Source organism: Stegodyphus dumicola, chromosome 5 (genome assembly GCF_044657685.1).
Source record: "Stegodyphus dumicola isolate Sdum_Otavi_A_Nest chromosome 5, ASM4465768v1".
Taxonomy (NCBI): Eukaryota; Metazoa; Arthropoda; class Arachnida; order Araneae; family Eresidae; genus Stegodyphus; species Stegodyphus dumicola.
This window is the reverse complement of record NC_140772.1, coordinates 198,314,139-198,331,723: the sequence shown is the minus strand read 5'-3', so window position 1 is coordinate 198,331,723 and position 17,585 is coordinate 198,314,139. Positions and strand designations below refer to the sequence as shown.

The following is a 17,585-nucleotide window of genomic DNA, read 5'->3' as shown; positions in this document are numbered from 1 at the left end:
AATACATTACATAATGATGTTGCAAAATTCCCTACATTTAAAAGAATTTAGTACACGTATGTTTACTTAAACAAAGTAATCATACACGTGTATTGCAGGTACGCTCACCAATTTATAAACTTCTCTCTGAAGATTGCAAAGTATTACTCTTCATATGTGTTGCTTTCTTCTTCTTGATTCTGCCTCGACGTTTCGTAATGGTTGTCTCCGAAAAGTCAAATGCACTTTTGTTAGCAAAATGCTAAAAAAAATGCATTGCACTGAAACTGTAAATACTGGAGCAGAAAAACCGTATCCCTTCAGAGAATTAAACAGGGAATTATTCATAGTCATGGTTATCCAGAATAACTATTAAAATAATTAGGGAGAGCAGAAGTAAACATAAAGCATCATTTTAATATGGATGAAACCTACGCGGTCATAAAGAATAACTTCTAAAATTTCAAATGATATTAATTTAATAAACCAAATTCATAAAGTTACAAAACATGCTATTACATTTTTTTGAATTAGAAATTAGTAAATTCTCTAGTAATTGTCCTTTTAGATTCATATCGAATATAGATATACTTCAGAAGTCAAACAACAAAAATCAGCGTTATATTTACAAAATTTTCACAGGACTAATTTCGATGGTTTTACCGAACCACCATCTTCAGCTGCAAAACCGCAAATGAACCAGATAGGAAATAATGATTAGATAAGATAAGATTTTCTAGAGGCATTTCACATTCATAAAAATCTTTCTGTTCTAGTTAACGATCCTAATTCCAATCCAAATTTGCCTTCCGCCTTTAAAGAAATTATGTTTTAGTTCTGGTTTCACCAACAGATGGCGCCACTTGCTTATTCTTGTCCAGGCTTTCTTATCTTATCTAATCATTATTTCCTATCTGGTTCATTTGTGGTTTTGCAGCTGAAGATGGTTTGGTAAAACCATCGAAACTAGTCCTGTGAAAATTTTGTAAATATAACGCTGATTTTTGTTGTTTGACTTCTGAATTAGTATTTATTCGGCGTGTTATTGTGTCTTAATTATAGATATACTTAATTATGGAAACCTGAAAGTTCAGTTACTTGCAATTTTATAAGAATTAAATATTTTAACTGCGGACCCATATTTTATTTGCCGAATGAAAACTAAATTTCCTATACAGCAAAGCATAAAGGAATAATATTTAATTATTACGTTCGAGTATACCGTTAGCAACTGAGTTAGAAACAAATCATCATACTATGTAAAAAGTGCGAGTGAAATTGCATGATGAATGTGTGGTTGAATTTCGAAGTTCACGGGCATTTAACGTTTCAAGAAGCAGTTACAATGCAAGTAGAAATTTACCAGTTTTTTCTCTATTTTCCTCCTGTGTCTCAGATGAAGGCTTATCCGCAAGTAGTTTTGTTTCAGGAGTACTTCTGAAATGTCTAATTAACCCATTAGTAATATGCTTTGTGATCAGGGTATTGCAAAGAAAATTAGGCCTACATTCTAAACTGAAAATAATTCAGCATTCGTTTTTGCATATTTTAAATTATTTAAATTATTAAAGAAATGGAATCTCCAAACTAACATAGCCATCTTATACTTTTTTTTTTTTTTTTTTTTTTTTTTTTTTTTTTTTTTGTCAAAAGCGGGAAGGAAACTAAAACTAGTAAAAATTCTATAATTCAAGAATGTTTCTTAAATACAAGAAGCGTAATTTTACTCCAGATATAGTTAGGAGCAAGTATTATAATTTATGAATTTGTTAATCAAAGTTCATTGACTTCGTTTTACAACAAAGTTCTTTTGAATCTAGAGAACAGAAATAATTCAAACATTTTCGCGTTACAAATTACAATGGAAACATCTTAAATGATAATCGCAAAAGAAAAACATCGACACTTTAGTGAAATGCGTGATGTGAAGGGCATTTGCTAAGGGCTTTGAATGCAGAATATTTCTCAGTATTTTTCTCTGATGTGCGCGTCCGTGTGTAGATGCTTTGAAAATAATAAGAAAACATACTTATTGCAAAATGGGCTTCAAATGCTTTACCGGCAAATAGCTTTTGATCTAAATCACTTACAAATAGATACAACGCAGCAAACTCTGTAAATTTCTTATTCTGATTTTAATATCAAGTTGCTTAATAAACATTATGTTTTCCCAATATTAATCAGAATTAATCAGAATAGCAGTAATTATAATTATAATGCATGAATACGATTTAGGATGCATTTTTCAAGCAAAATATAAAATATGGCATTAAAAAAGTCCTTTCTATACTGATGATAATATTACAGGTCGACAGTTTGATAAAAATGGTAACAATATTAACTGGTGGGACCAGGAAACAGACAAGAGTTTCAGACAAAAAGCTCAGTGTATCATAGACCAATACAACAATTATACTGTTGGAAATGGAGTAAAGGTAAAATGCATTTAATGCTTTCTCCATCGTATGAAATGTACAGGGTTTCTACAATGATTCATTGTGATTTGAATTCAAGTTAACAATATCAGGCGTGTTTAATATTTGAATAACTAAAAAAAAGGTTTTTTTCTTAAAATCAAATTCGTATATGTTAGCGTTTTTGTGTCACATATTATTTTAGATACGATCTTTTTTTCAAATTAGCAAAGTTATAGCAGAAAGAATTTTGTGCTCTAGAACAAGCAGGCCATTATTCGTTGTTTCCTCCAAACGTGTGATCTGAAATTTAACCGAGCTGCAACAATAATAGTATCGATAGTTAAACCCTTTAGGTCCAAGCATTAAGAGCTCTGAGCATTGCTAGTGCAATACAAATCCAAATCTCGACGAGGGAGCTACATGCGTAATAAAATTCCAGGCCTTCTCCATATGTAATACGAACCAGTTATGACTTTCAAGACTTTTACGAAATAAGGAAGCCGTAAAAAGTATTTTTCAGGAGTATTGTCTACATATACAATGTTCACCATTGAAATTCCTGGAAAGGCATGGGATAATATCCAGGATTAGTTGTATTAAATCGGGCAAATATGTGCATCTGCCTTATATTATTTAATACTGGATTTAATTTTTAAGATAGTATAAACAGGTGTTAGTATTCAGATGTAGTAAGCAGGTGCAGCAAGCATTTGAGTGAAAACTTTGATGTATTACATAGTGATCGAAATTCAGAACGGGAAGTTAGAACATTGCTTTTACATCAAATATATCCGTTCTAACAGTATAAGAAGATAACAAAAAGTCAATAAGATGTGCAACATTTTAAAAGAATGTTACATGCGTTGTAGTCCTATTGAAGATTAAATGTGGATATGATATTTCGCGAATTAATAAATTTGATAAATAGACTACCTTTAGCTGAAAAACTGGATAAGAAAAAACTTCATGTGTAATTTATTCTTTTCGTCTCAAAACTTCAAAGTTTCCCTCTTGTAATAGTTTTCTCGCATCACTTTGATCATTTTGCTTTTTCTCTTGGTTTAGCTACTAATTTAAAGACGGTCTGAAATGATTTCTAATAAAATTGATATCTAGCACTCAGTGACTGAGTTCTTCGAGTATATTCCATGATATTAGTTCGAAATTTGCATTCTGAAAATAGACTGAATAGGAAATATTTCGAAAGTAGTATGTAAGATAAAAAGATATTTAAAAAAAAGATATTTTAAGATTTTAAGATTATTTAAGATTTTAAGATATAAAAATCTGGCGTGTCTACCACATGACTTCCCTGTACAAAATATTACATTATACGCATTTTTTCTTGCATTTCATTTAAACTTATAGGATTTAATTAAACTTACTTTGTCGATGGCGTATAAACCACAATAGAATAAATGCACTCTTTAAAATTCACTATATTTGTTTACCATAGGGACACTCTGGTTGACACAACAGCGTCACATTTCATTCATTTTTTAGCATAATCATAATATTCTCTGGTATACTGGTACATAATCACATTAGGATTTTAACCAGTTCGTTTTGCATATTCTTTAGGCCAATTGCGTATGTAAATAAATCAAGGTGCGAAAGCACCCACTCGAAGGCGAAGATTCTACGCCGTGGAAGTCAAGGTCAAGGTTTCGTGGAAACAATTAAGTTGCACGAGGATCATTTTTTAACTCAGAATGCACAAAATATATATCATCTTAAGAATTATCTAATCGGTGCCACATGTTCTATTCAAATACTATAATAAATCTAAAACGACGTATAAAAGAAATTAAGCAAAGAACAACAACAAAAAAGAAACAGTTTTTCACAGACGATTCAACATTTCTCATTCAATTAATTCAGTTCTCACTTTGCGACAAGGCAAAAATACATTAAAACTCGAGATGTCTGTATTGCAAATTATGAAGTAAATCTTAAACACTTATTTCTTTGTAAAAATTCCAGAATGGATTAAGCATGATTTAATTCGCAATAATAAAAGAAGGCGTTAGCTTTGCTATTACGAAACTTACTTTCTCTAGATTGGCAACAAATCTACTATTCTGCTGTTTCAAATGTAAATAAGCAATGGACACCATGGAAAAAATTATTTAGTGGCATTTAAGCGGTCAAAATGGGTATTTTCGTTGAAATATGATACCTGAAATTTTTCGCTATTGCAATACTTTCTTTTTACTTTATGTACAAGGAAATAAAAAAGATATTTTAAATGTAACCCTATCTACTAATACTATATGATTAACTCTACAGATGTACTTTAAAAATTCAATCTACATGTGGATTTTGGAATTTTCTAAAAATTGTTAAAACGAGCTTGGTAGAAATGAAAGGAAATGTATTGTAGCATTAAACCTGTCTTTTCCTTTTCGTATTTTTGAATGAAATAGCCTTAAGATGAAACTATTTTTATGTCCGCACAGTAGGCAGGGATGTATCTATATGATGGAACAGAAACAAACATATTTCATATTTGTAATTGATAAGACTGCCCGTAATTGATAGGAAAGAGTGAACGCACACATAATTGTAAAAAGAAAGTTTATCTTCTTTAACTCCTGTTTTTACATCCCCATTGATTATTAAAGTAAATTTTGAGTATTTATTGAAGCAATGTTTTCTTTGTAGATAAATGGCGTTCACACCCTAGGAGAAAATATGGCTGACATTGGTGGTATGAAAGTCGCTTATAAGGTAAAAAAAAATTAAATTTTAAGTAACCATAAAATATGATTAATATTTCAAACATACAAATTTATGCAATAAACTTTATAATTTACATACGATAGACAAGATTACTACGATAAATGTAATGGATGTATTTGAAATCTTTTTAACAAAGTGAAGTAAAAAATTATTGCGTCAGTTTTTTACCTTGTTGCTGTCTCTATACGAAACATTAATTTATTATTTTTTTACTACATCATCAGTATTACCAACTGATCAAGCTGAATGACTGCAATGAAGTGTAAGTTAATTTAATTGAAAGAAAAATACGCCAAAGTTAGTGTTAAAACTTTATTGGTTTAAATCCAAAAAACATTGTTTTCATTTTCAAATTCAAATTCAATTGAAATCATGCACAATATGCAAATTACCACATCAGTTACATTTTTAAACGGAGAAAAATTATGTATAAAATTTAGTAAAGTCTGATAAATTTATACAGTCTTTTCAAACTGTTGAACACATGAATACAGTTATTATAGACTGTGCTTGAACATAAACTTATTATAACATTATTTCTCCCTCAAGATTGGTACCATCACCAACATAATAAAAGTGTATCAGCTAAACGCTATGACCTATAACCCCATACGAAAAATTTTAGGAATAAGAGTAAAATTAAAACTATACTTATGACTGTTTTTACGAATTAAATGTAAATATTATGCATACTCACCTCATTAAAATAAGAAACGCTCTTCAAAAATTAGAAAAACATAGCAACAATGTTATCAAAAATTACGGATTCTGTGTATTTATTGACATCTTCCGTAAATTATTATCATTACTTACATTTAGTGAAAATTTACCGTTATTGACACGTCATTTTATGTGCTCGGCCTCTCGTTTATTGAACATCTTGAAACCACTTACCACTTTCTTAAAATTGCTAAACCTTGTAAATCGGTATTTCAGCCACCATCTTGGAACGGTTTCATCGATACTTTATACAGGCAAATAAACGTTTTGAAAATTTTAATATGAATCATATGCATTGTGATACCTCACTGGCTTATTTGAGAAAAGACCTCTATTCCCAGAACAAGGCAGGTTCTGACTAAATTACAAAAAATGTTATACCTAAAGGTAGAACAGCTGTTTTTAAATTTTAATTCAAAGTGCGAAAGATAAGCAAGTGTCACACGTTGTTGTACACTCATGAAATGTGTAAAATATTCCGTAACTCAACATTAATCAAAAACTGAATTTTGCTTAATTTTAAAATTTGGATTGGAGCGCTGTTCATGCAATTAATATTAGTGCACAATGGAATGTATTCTCTTTTCTTTAAATACTCATTTCGTATGAATCAGTAATAATTATAATTCTAAACTAAGTACATTATTATCACAAATATTCTCTAAAATTAATAATATTGCTTTAAATTATGTACAACTACTGGAAATATATTTGCAGCTTCTACTTAAATGTGACATTTAGATAATTCATTCAGATAACCATCAGCTTTACGTCAAAATTCTTTTTCCAGTTTCATGGAATAATGTATTGATTTATGTTGTATTTTGCCTCCTAATTTTCTATAGGCCTATCAGTCGTGGGCAAGCGATTATGGAATCGAGCCAAGTTTACCGGGGTTGAATTACACCCCAAAACAGCTGTTTTGGATAAGTGCAGCAAATGTAAGTATGTGTGTTTCATGTTACCAGCTAAAGAATAATACTAACAATGGATACTCATTGATTAAAAAATATACTAATATAGTACGACGTAAAATAAATTACAATATTTTGAAGATAACAAAACAAAAGCTACAAAATAGTTGCATAAATTTATATTCCTGTTCCCCGTAGTGCAGAGTAATGTAAGAACAAATTTCTCAGCAAGTTTTCACTTTTGCGTTATTTCAAGCTCTTGTGAATTTAAGTCTCATATTTTATTTTACCTAATTTTGCGCTCTTAACCTTTTGCTGAATATGAGGATATTTTCTTAATACCCGGAAGACTACCAAATTGCGAATGACGACATTTTTCGTTATTGAAATTAAGCGTATTTTGTTGATCGCATTGCGTTTCATGCATTTCTTATATACAGAATCCTGACGTGGTTGTAAGGTATCCTACTGTTCACGAGACATGTGCAATCATGTTTTTGATAGCTGGTACATGATCGCTACTAGGGAATAAACGGTCGGTGCCCTGGATTGTCCCCTTGCCCATAGAGAACCGAATTTGGACAATTTGGCTTCATTTTAGTCTGCATTTCAGTATTTTACATATTAGGGATTTCATTAATTGTTATTTTCTTCAAAATATGAATAAAAGTTATTTGTTTAAAAGTATGCCAGATTGTTTCAAGAGGTAACATGCTGCAAATTAATCTTTTAACTTTGAAAATGCTTGGTTTATATATAAGGTATCATAACCCTTTGGTGTGGAAATAAAAAAACAATTTTCTTTTATTGCTTGAGGTGCGATGACATCATTTATCACTGCGGAAAAAAAGTTTCCAGTGTGAAATGAGTTTTACAAAATTTTATTCCTCTGTTAACAGGTTAAAGAACACTGCAGTCTGCCCTCTCTAATGTTCTGAATTAACTAGTTCCTTTATAGAATTTATTTGATTGGTACCGCAAGCATGATCTCCTATTGATCAGATAGTACTTTTACCACTAACTGGCAAAGGCCACTTTTACCTCATACTTTCTTTTCTTTCGCAAATAAACATGTTTTTATTAAAGAGTAAAACCTTTCTATGCATCCTGCTTCTTGAGCAATATATAAGCTGCGACCTCCTGAAGAACACCAGGATAAAAGTAAAGCAACTCATGTATTTTCAGCTTTAGCCGTCCCATATGTGTACTACAACAAGGATTATCACTGTATATACCTCATAGTATTATCTCTAGTCTTCAGCTCAAATTCCATAGAAAGTAAGAATGTTTAAAGTTGTGTTCCTCGATTTCCTATGGTGTAATAGCTATCATTCCGTGATTCCGTGATACTCCCTGCTCAGCGCTGGTAATCAATCGGTTTCAACATTCCAAATGAAAGATTAACGAGCGATTTTATCCATTTGAAAAAAAAAGAAAGTTTTCTATTTTTTATGCATGTTTATAATATGGTTATTATATAGTATTTTTATATGTATGTTTATATTTTAAAGCAACAAAAACGGAACATGTACATTGCTTAAAACAATTATTAATTTGGATCTACACGGCAGATGAGGAAATGTTTTGTTGACTAACATATCATGTATAGGTAAGATACGCGAACAGAAAAAGAAGCAACGAACAAAAAATATTTAATTTGTATTGATGATATTTGTCGGTAAAAAAAAAATGCACAATTTTTGCACATTACACTGTAGGGTCCAGGTGGGTTAACGTCTATCTGGATACAAAAGTAGCAGGAAACTACACATAAGAAGGGTTCAAACCCTTTATTAATTCCTTAAAATTGATAATGCGTCAACTCGACGCTTACAAACTTCGCCTCTACTTGGGCGGTAACTGAAAGTCCGATAATTGAAAATTAAAAGTTGAAATGTTTACCAAGGGATAAACTAATTTACAGGGCTCAGCGAGATCCCAAACTTCACCCCCCCCTTATAAGCTAGTGGCAGCAAAGCAATGCAAAATAAGCCACTTGAACGAGCAATAATTAAAAGTACCTACGGCAGAGACGGCAGCTAGCGCCTAACTCTCTAACTTCCCATCTAAAAACTCGGTATTTAAACTTTTCCTACTCAAGGTAGAATTTGCATTCTTCCACGCGCAGGACCAAATTTAACTATTCTGGCACTGACAATTAGGGGAATGAAGGCTTATAGGAAAGTCTTAACTAAAATTTAAACTATTAGTTGAAATAAATACAAATCCCTACAACACAAACAAACAAAAAATATGATTTCTTGGATACAAATGAGTTTAAATAAACTAATCTACAGGGCTTAGCGAGATTCCAAACTTCAACCCATTTCTAAGCTTGTGGCAGCAAAGCAATGCAAATTAAGCCACTTGAACCAGCAATAATCAAAATTACCTACAGCAGAGACAGCGGCTAGCGCCTAACTAATCTGCTACTAACTAATCCAGGGGCGCTAACTAGCTAGGCAGCTAGTGTCCCTGTCCAAAATTAATATCGCACACCAACGAAACATGGAATCAATGATGGACTAGGTATTCTCTCTTAAGTCTTGTAGAAGAGAGCTTTCAAACTGCTGAACTGTTCCTGGGGGTGATAAGCGACTAGCAACTCTTCTCTCTAGAATGTTTCAAACTTGTTCTATTTGGGTTCATATCGGGGGAATATTCATCCGATTAATCCATCTGAAGAATTCCTTTATTGAAAAGTAAATTGTTCATTAACCGAGAACGATGTGTTCTCGTGGATGAATTCATCCATGAGAACGAATTCATCCCCGACTGCTGCAGCGTAAAGAACCACAATAAATCTTAGGATCTCCTCTCCCTTATCGTTGAGCCGTTAATGCTCCATTCCTGAAAATGGGCAAGTCGGTGAGGCCATTGATAGGAATACCAGAGCATCTCCCCGCCTCCGCCAAATTGGACACTTTTTATGCGCAAATGCAAGAATATTTCGTGTACTAGGTTTTCTCTAGATGATAAGGTTGTACAATAACGTGGGACTCGTCCGTGAAGATCACGTTGCTCCGCTCATCTAGTCCTCATTTGAGATGCTTTTGTGCCCATCTTCTGCAAGCAGCACGGCAGCTCTTTGTCAACGAAATACAAACCAAGATCTGCGAGCATACAAACCTACATGTTGGAGTCTGTTTCGACTAGTTTGAGTTGAAACTCTGGAACCAGTAGCCTCCTGAATATGATGTTGGAAGAAAGTGGAGCTCAAACTGCGGTTTCTTGTGACCGTTAAGTTGCAGGCGTATAACCTTGTTCTGATCTTCGGGAACATTTCCAGTTTTCAGAAACCGACTCCTTAAACTGGGAATAAAATTTAGAGGAACTCCAAACGATTCCGCTACTATGAATTGCCTTTGACCCATTTCTAAACCATTCCTATGGCCCTTCAGGCTGCTACTTCCGCTACGTCATCTTGCTAAGACATCGTATTTCCTGTTATAAAATATTCAACGCTTGTGAATTATTTTTAATCCCCTCCTACAGAAGGAATGCTTCAGGTCGCTTTTCACTCATTATCTAAAACGCATAGTTTTCTATGCTACAGACTAAATTAGCATATTTCTAACTTTGTAAACGTTATAATTTTCCTTTTTAACCACTTCTATTTCATTTTTGTTAAAGAAGTAGATTATAATCCAGTAATAATAGCCTTGGATATTAATTGCCATAACCCAATCACGCGCTATGTTCCCTAATGTTGACCGTAATATGCCAGTAATTAATTATACCGATGCTCTGATCAATAGCATAGCTCACACTCATTGCGAGATAAGTTGCACGTGATTATTCAATAATTTTACTAAGAATATACGAAAATCATATGTTGATAATAGTAAACCCATACCGAGGAAAAAAAGGAAAAGAGACCCTCAATAGCATGAACTAATTTGAAAGAGAAATACTGCCTGACGGACATATGAAAGTATTCGATATGTGGCATGAAAAAGAAATTTTGATTAAGCTGCACGGACAAGTTAGAATTCTAAATATTCATGCACAAAACCGCTGGGTTAATTACCTTGAGTTAACTACCAGCGGATAATAATTCTATTTGGATTGGCCCTTCAAAGTTTACATGATGCCACAGTAGAATTCCTCCCCTTAACGTCCCCAGCTGTATCGCCTCCATCGGAACGAGAAATTTGAAGTCAATCATTATGTTCCTGAGTTTCCCAGTAGCAAGATCTCTCACCACACACCGAATAATTTCTCAATTTCATAAATAAGTTCTCAATTAAAAGAAAAACCATGTAAAAATTACACAGTTCTAGCTATACCATGGGGTGTGTTTCTCTATACTGAAAACTACAAGATCTAAAAGAACCCCAAACTATCACCTAGATAGTCAGACTGATAAAATCCGTTATGGTAAATGCTTCATAAAAATCTTCAACGCTATCTAAAACTTGGTTGGAAAAACGATGTTCTGATTTACGTTCTTTGAGGCGCAATATTAAAGGGTATTTCGTGATGGTAAATAACATAATATTACCTTACGCAGCTTTACGTCTAGTTCCTAAATATCTTCCAATTTTTTTAAGCCTAGAACGGGAATATTCAGCTTCAAAGCGGAAGAATGCTGTGCTCTCTTTCAATGGAATTTAAACTCTCACGATTCTCACTGGGAAATTTTGAAAATAGTAGCCGAATGAGTAGTATAGCTGAGTAAAATTTATGTGGAGTTTTATTTCATTAGAAAGGATTTTAAAACATTGTAAGGATATTAGCTTTTGGGTACAGTTTTAAAAATTAGGGCAAAATTCACGATTCCGCAGCGTTATGCCGGCTAATGTTTACCGTAGTAGAATACACGATAATTAATTAGGGCATTTCTTAGACAAGACATAGCTGATTCTTCAAGAATTTTTCTAAACAATAATAACTATGCAAAGCAAAGGTTAATTAAAATAATGAATGAATAACTAATTCATTATGTTTAAAATCTTTCAAATGACAAAATTATATCTGATAAAAATATGTTTGTAATTGATAATATATCTTTATTAATCAGTATGTTGTTGTTGTTGTCTTGTCCATATTATATAGAACAATGTTTCCCAAAGCCTACTCTGAAGAGAGGTTAGACTTCTAATTTTCCACCCCCAATTTTGAGGGAGAGCGTCCCGGGGGAGGGGCTCCGGGGATATCCCATCCCTCTCCTCTTCCACCAATACATGCCTTTGGCTCGCCACATATTTAGAGTACCGCCACGCCGCAACTACACTATATATTTACAAACATCCATGTCATCTCCGAGACTCGACCCGGGGCCCTTCGGAACTGTAGTAGGCTCTCCTAGCCACTCTACCGTCTGGGGGACAGACGGTGAATTAGTATGTAGCGAGGCAATTTAAAATTTATTTTTTAAGACTCTCTGTACTAAGATCAATAACAGCTATGCTTACATTCAATCGTTCTAGGTTATGTGCAGTAAATTCAGACCGGAATTTCTAATGGCATTCAGTACGCTTGGGATAGGAACACCAGCAATGTTTCGGTAAGCATGATAATTTTACTTTTAGAAAGAAAAAGGATTCTTCTTTTACGTTATATATCTGTATAATAACTACATTTGATACTGGTAGAAATAACGTCAAATTATTAAATATGGAAAAGAGAAGAATATAGGATTATGTGAAATTTAGCTAAAATTCTTTAAATTTCATATAATTGTATGATTTTATAAACATTTTTAAACTTCATCCAATATTGCATTACCGTCTCTTTTACACCCACTATTAAAACTGTAATACTTGCAATTTTGCCTTTATGAAATGTGACGAATAAGCCCCATTAGGAAAATTGTTAGTGCGGCGAAATTTGTGGGTAGCAAAAGAGTGATGTACTATATTGTTTTTGAGACTTAATTTAATTCCAAATTTTATTTATTTCAATTTCAGAATTTTACACCATCTCGTCGTAAAATGGTAACAAATTATACTAAATATCGTATTTTAGAAACAAGTATTTCAGTCTTTTTATTGAAAGTGGGAACTTCTTGAGTCTTTAGTTCCTTTTTATGATTACAAACAGCTATATTTATTTATATACTGAGGGTACGTTCTCTCTTTTCTTGCCTTCACTGCCGATTTCTTAAATTTATTTTTGAATTTAATGGCGTGTTTTATATTTCTAGGCTCACAGCAAGTACGCTATGAAAATACTGCTCCCTTAATGAATTAAATCGCATTACTAACGAGATACTCTTTATAATTATTTAATGCCATTTCTTAATTATCTTTATCTTTTTTATGGCCCACCAGCGTCCGAGAGTAACGTCTATGAATATTGGGAGCTCCACTTAAATTCGATTCTAGGCGAACGGACTGGCTGCGTGGATGTTTTCGTAGTTTAATACACGTGTGAGTAGATACGAACAAGTTTCCCTTTGAATATTTCCCACAAAGGCATCCCTCTACTTAGACAGATAGCCGTCGCTTGCTCCGCCGTAAGCGAATAAACCAAACTTATGCTTATTTCTGCTCTTTCTTATGTAATCAATCATTTCATAAAACAAATCCACACACACAACGTAGTGGATCATAGGTCTACCAATAAACAAAGTTGTCAGATTTACTATTTAAATTAACCATTATTAGAATTTCAGCCTTTACTATAACTTTTCCTTTTCGGTTCCTTATCAGAATATAAATGAGTTGGACAGTATTTAAGCTTAGGTTTTTTGATTGTAACACAGAGCGTGTTTCTGCTTAACAAACTTATCAGTTTCTGCCAGCTCTGATAAGTTTGTTATTATTCGGCTGAGCATTCTGCTGCTGACGTTTAAATTTTTACAGCGGTTAGAGGTTTTGAGCTAATTTTAGATTTCAAATTAAATTATGTAGTCTTTGACTATTAGTCTGGTTTTAAATTTGAATGATGACCTTTATTTTAGCTGCATCGCTTCACGTTGTGGTTAATTCTGTTAGCACGAGAAAGTGCATTTAGGTTTATACTTTGTGTTTAAATAAAAAGGGTATTTTAAACCTTTCCGAGACTTTGTAGTGCATTCAGACACAGCAAAAATTCTCTTACGTCTATTAGGTTTAGAACTACTTAGCAGTACGAATTTAAGGAAAAACCTACAAGGTTACCAATGAAGATAATGTTTCTTAAAGTTTTCATATGTCCAATGTATTTTGCTTATATTCTGTGCACTTTGAGCGTATCTGATCACGTAAAAATATCAAAACCTTTGGTATGCAGAGACAATTTAGTTTCAAAACCATTAAGTTCATACACAGGAATTTCAATGTTTCCAAAAACGTTATAGTTGAAACGATTGCTTATATATGCTATATATACGGTTAATTTAATGATGATATTAAATTCTCACATAATTGAATTAAATTAAGTAAATAAAATTTAGTTAATTTAATTAGTAATTCAATAAATTTAATAATCGTTTGTTCTATTTAATCCGTTAACTATTATACCCTGCATATTTGTGGCATTTCTTACTATTTACTTATCTGAATTGCAATGTGTAAGAAACATAAAAAAAATTCTTCTATTAAACTGAGCAAGAGATATTACCTAACCTCCAATTAAAGTTTCTTAATTGCTATTTAATCAATTATGTAATTCTTATTTCTTAAATGCATCTCTCTAGAAATTATCAATAGTAACTTTCACCAAAAAATTCTAAACACTAAACATTAAGAAACATTCATTAATGACAAAACTTATTCTAACTCAGGCCATTCAAGATCATTTCACTTGTGTTAATATTCAAATCACAATCTACAAAATGTAATTCCTTACTGCTTAAATAAATATTACAAAACGACATTATTAGTATTATTTCAATTGCTAATATCCTTACTATTATTAGTTCAATTGCCAACTTTTCTCAATTACAGTACTGTCAATAACAACATCAGTTACTACCATTTGGTTTAATTATATATGTAGATAATCAATATATTTTGATTTTAATAGTTATAAATTCGGTTTAATTTTATAAATATATTCTATACACAGTGTAGCGTAAATGTTGCGACAAACTTCTAGGTGAGGTAGAGCACATCATAAGGATTAAGAATTGCACAGGAACCTATACCCGGAAATGTCAGGGGTAAGTGGTAGCAGAGGTAGAAGATGGGAAAAGAAGCAAGGGTGATTAATTTGAAACATTTATTGGACATCAATGCAAGCGGTGTACGGCAGCTTGAATGTTACAACACATGCTCGAAGCGTGCACCATCAGACGCCAAACATGCCTGACACCAACGGACCATTTGAATGCCGCGAATTATTTGATCTTTCTGGAGTAGGTTGTTCCCGGTTTGCTTGATGATGCTTCACCAAATGTGAGACGCAACATCTGATTCCAACATGATGGGATCCCTGCTCATTTTGGCCTGGATGTTCGTAGCTATTTGAACAGATCATTCCCGTATCGATGGACTGGGCGTGGGGGACCAGTTCCCTGGCCCCCACGCTCACCAGATTTATCTAGCCTTCATTTCTTTTTATGGGAAGCCATAAAAGTGTCGTGTATTACGATCCTGCTGTGTCTGAATTGGATCTCTTGGCAAGATTGACACTGCTGTTGAATTAAATTTGATGGTTTAAGTGCGAAGAACATCATATTTAATAAGTAAAACGTTAAAAACGCACCTTGGGCGTATAAAATCTGAAATCTTTCAGATTTCTTTCTTTTTTTTTTTTTTTTTTACTTTCTTTGTTATTTCTTTTTATATAGTTTTCCGGTTTTCCTCAGTTTGGAAACATTTCTGGATTAATTTTTATTTTAAATTCTTACTCATTTCATTAATTTGTTCTAAATAAATTTGTTTCCTCAGAATTTTGACTTGAAATATTTTTGCTTTTATTTTATAATTTATTTTGATTTGTAAGATATTTTTACGGTTCTGTTTTCTTTAGTTCGAAATTTAATATTCAGCAAATTGTGTGATTTACGCAATGGTTATTTTGGTTTCTTACTCGAGAATTTCTTTTATGATCTTTCGATAACTGTTTATTATTTTCAGGGTAACGTCGGAGGTATTTATATCTCAGTATTTAATTAAAATTTATTAATTTTTACTTTATTACATTTTTAAAATACTGTAATTTAATAATTTTAACTAAATGAATTTTTCTATTATTAATTTATCTCGATTATTATTTCAAGAATTTACAATCATCTAGATATCATTCAGAAACGTGGAATAAGTCCTGTTCAAAATTCTTCGGCTGCTCCTTAAAAACTCGTATTATTAAAGATTTCTTTTACGCAAGCCTAATTTACTTCTTTTCATGCATCTCTATATACTTGTATTTATAGGCATAAATGATTTAGTAATAAAATATGATTTTTATATTCACATGTTTCAAACTGGAGCCACTGTTTGTGTTTACTGACTGACTCTAAATAGTAATACAATATTTTGAAAAGTTTTAAAGAGTCGAAATCACATGCTGCATAAATGCCTTTAAAATACGACTTCTGTTTCAGAGTGATAGGACCTATGTCTAACCTACCAGAATTTGCCGAAGATTTTGGGTGCTCTCCAGATTCATCAATGGTTAGAGAAAACAAATGCGAAGTTTGGTAGAAAATTAAACCGAAATTTTCAAATTTGAAGAATAGATTTTATTAGTATATTACTATTATTTTGCTGGTATTGTTTAAGCAAACGTTGCATATATATTGCAAGCTAAATTTTAAATGTTCTACAATTGCAAGAAAATCTTTTATTTAAATAAAGTTTTAATAAAATTCTTATGACTGGTTTTTGTATCTAAATCTAAGCATTAAAAAATAAATTGTTTCTGTTATACAAGTGCATATATTACCACTTGTAATGCAGGATGCCCCAAAAGTCCATTAAGTCAGTGTGTCGCGTGAGAGGTAGTCTGATACGTTACAGAATTGCTTGATCCCTAGTCTTGTTGATAAACACCTTTTGGAAGGTATAACTTTTATGCAGGATTTTAATGTAGATTACTAATGATTAAAGACATCTCAATATTTATCTTGCGTATCTTACTACGTATATCCTCCTCGGGAAAAGCATATTGTGTGAGGAAGAGAAATTTTTTGTGAATTTTGCAATAGATATACAGGCTGACCCAAAGGTCCTTTAACATTTGAAAATTCAATAATTCACGGAATAATGTAGGTAGAGAGGTGAAAACTTATACAGATGCTTGAAATGATATGGGGTTTTATTGAAAGCAAACAAACAATGCAAAAAAAAGACCAACATATGGCGCTGTGTAGCAAAATGGCAGTGACGCTGCATGATAATCGTGTATGAAATGAGTTGTAGGAGAGAGGGATTCAGTCCCTTCATAACAGTGTCACTTTTCTATTCTCTCCTCCGGATGTTGTTTACGGTGTGATGTGGATTTATCACATCAATCGTGATCGGACTCTTTTTCTTCGAGGAAATTCTTGGTTCTGCTATTCAAACTGTGTGATGCGTACGAGGTAATCTGATACCTTACAGCAGTGATTCTCAACTTTTTTTTTTTTTTTTTTCTTGTCGCGGCACACTTTTAACGGTTTCAAAATTTGGCGTCACACAAAGAAAAAGATGAGTTTAAGAGCTGTTACTTTCCTATAATACACTATGTCACTTACCTATAATATACTATGTTATATATTATACTAGTTTATGATAATAATTTAGAATATAAAATAAAATAATATGTACTACAAAAGCAGTAGTACGTTTATTAAGGTATTAACTACAAGTTAATAATAAGAATACTTTTAATGAGAAATTGCAGCTTGATGTTTCTAACAATTTTATTTATATTTGGTTGTAAAAATGACAATGCTACACTC

General features: G+C 32.3%; 1 protein-coding gene across 1 annotated transcript; it reads left to right on the top strand.

Annotated features, from left to right (window-relative positions):
• The first annotated feature begins 13 nt into the window (after positions 1-13).
• Positions 14-16,478, top strand: LOC118193488 (neprilysin-2-like). Its single transcript, XM_085817860.1, has 6 exons — positions 14-56; positions 2,287-2,414; positions 5,061-5,126; positions 6,704-6,799; positions 12,205-12,281; positions 16,248-16,478. Exons 1-6 carry the CDS (start codon positions 14-16, stop codon positions 16,345-16,347), a joined length of 510 nt encoding a protein of 169 aa, XP_085673986.1. The 3' UTR covers positions 16,348-16,478.
• The last annotated feature ends 1,107 nt before the right edge of the window (positions 16,479-17,585 follow it).